Below are 1,155 nucleotides of genomic sequence, written 5' to 3'. Positions count from 1 at the left end.
CTATATATATATATATTTAAGGGGTTTTCACATACATTCCACACATTTCTTTTACATATCTTACACCTAATATTTCATATTTAATTACATAACACTTCGAAATCACATAAAAAAATACCACCATTCATAACTTTTTAATAGTGAAGTACTCATTGGTTTTTAATTCCGAGGTGTTGTAAATGGAAATATCAAACTTTAGGTGTTAGATATGTAAATGCATGCATGTAAATTTCCCCATTTTGAAAACATTCTACAGCTCCCTTTCTGCTTCACCATGTTATTCCCTTTTCCTCAGTAATCTGAATAGAATTTCTTTACAGATCGACCATAGAAAGAAAGATTACAAGTTTGGATTTGGCATGACCGTTGGAGAATGAATTTAAAAGACTTTTACTCTTCTTCAGCAACAGTTAGGGTTTCTGGGCCTCTACATAGCCACAGACCTGCTGACTGAGCACTTGAGCTCTGTTGGTTGCTTCACCTGTAGACTTTCCGGCAATATATTTGCTGTCTTTGCTTTAAAAAAATCGCAATTTGAACCCATCAGATTTGAGAGGTAGAGCTTTCGGCAGCCATCCGATTCCAGTAGGATGAACCAATTTTTCTTTCATCAATGGTTATATTTTTATTTTTTGGGGCAAAATTGTAGAGATTTTGATCTTCAATTGAAGGGTAGTGATTATGCAATTCGTCGACTTTAGCTCGTTCCAATTTCTTGCGTCTCATTACCTTTGTTGCTCATTATTGACTGTCAATATATTCTTGGTGAATATGTTTATGAGGTTTTTAATGTCTTCAATACATTTGCATTCATGTATCATTTGCTCCATGTTTTGATGATCAAATTGAGGGTCTGTTTGAGAAGTGACTATTATGTGCGGCGATTGCACGTTTGGACGATGGTCTAAATGGGTTGTCATGTGATGTACTGTGGCATGATTGCATTCGGGCTATTGTCCAAACGTGCAGTCAGCCACACTTAATCATTTTCCCTATTTGAAATGGCTTTTATTTGCTTTCTACTTCAGACTGCAATCATAACTCTAGAACTTTTCTTTATTATTATTTTTATGATAGGAAGTTTATGGCAGTTGTAAGAAAATTATTCTTTTAACATTTTTTGGAATATATATATATATATATATATATATATAT

General features: G+C 33.6%; 1 protein-coding gene across 1 annotated transcript in view; it reads left to right on the top strand.

Annotated features, from left to right (window-relative positions):
• The window catches only part of LOC110039599 (mitochondrial import receptor subunit TOM40-1), a 25,231-nt gene extending 24,703 nt beyond the window's left edge, over window positions 1-528 (top strand). The window contains exon 11 of the mRNA XM_020744724.1: window positions 321-528. Coding sequence (XP_020600383.1) covers window positions 321-377 — 57 coding nt within the window. The 3' untranslated portion in view covers window positions 378-528. The remainder of the gene's footprint in view (window positions 1-320) is intronic.
• Window positions 529-1,155: the final 627 nt, after the last annotated feature.

Source organism: Phalaenopsis equestris, unplaced genomic scaffold, assembly GCF_001263595.1.
Source record: "Phalaenopsis equestris unplaced genomic scaffold, ASM126359v1 Scaffold000002, whole genome shotgun sequence".
NCBI lineage: Eukaryota > Viridiplantae > Streptophyta > Magnoliopsida > Asparagales > Orchidaceae > Phalaenopsis > Phalaenopsis equestris.
Note: the sequence above shows the minus strand (reverse complement) of the source record. Positions and strands in the feature narration are given on the sequence as shown.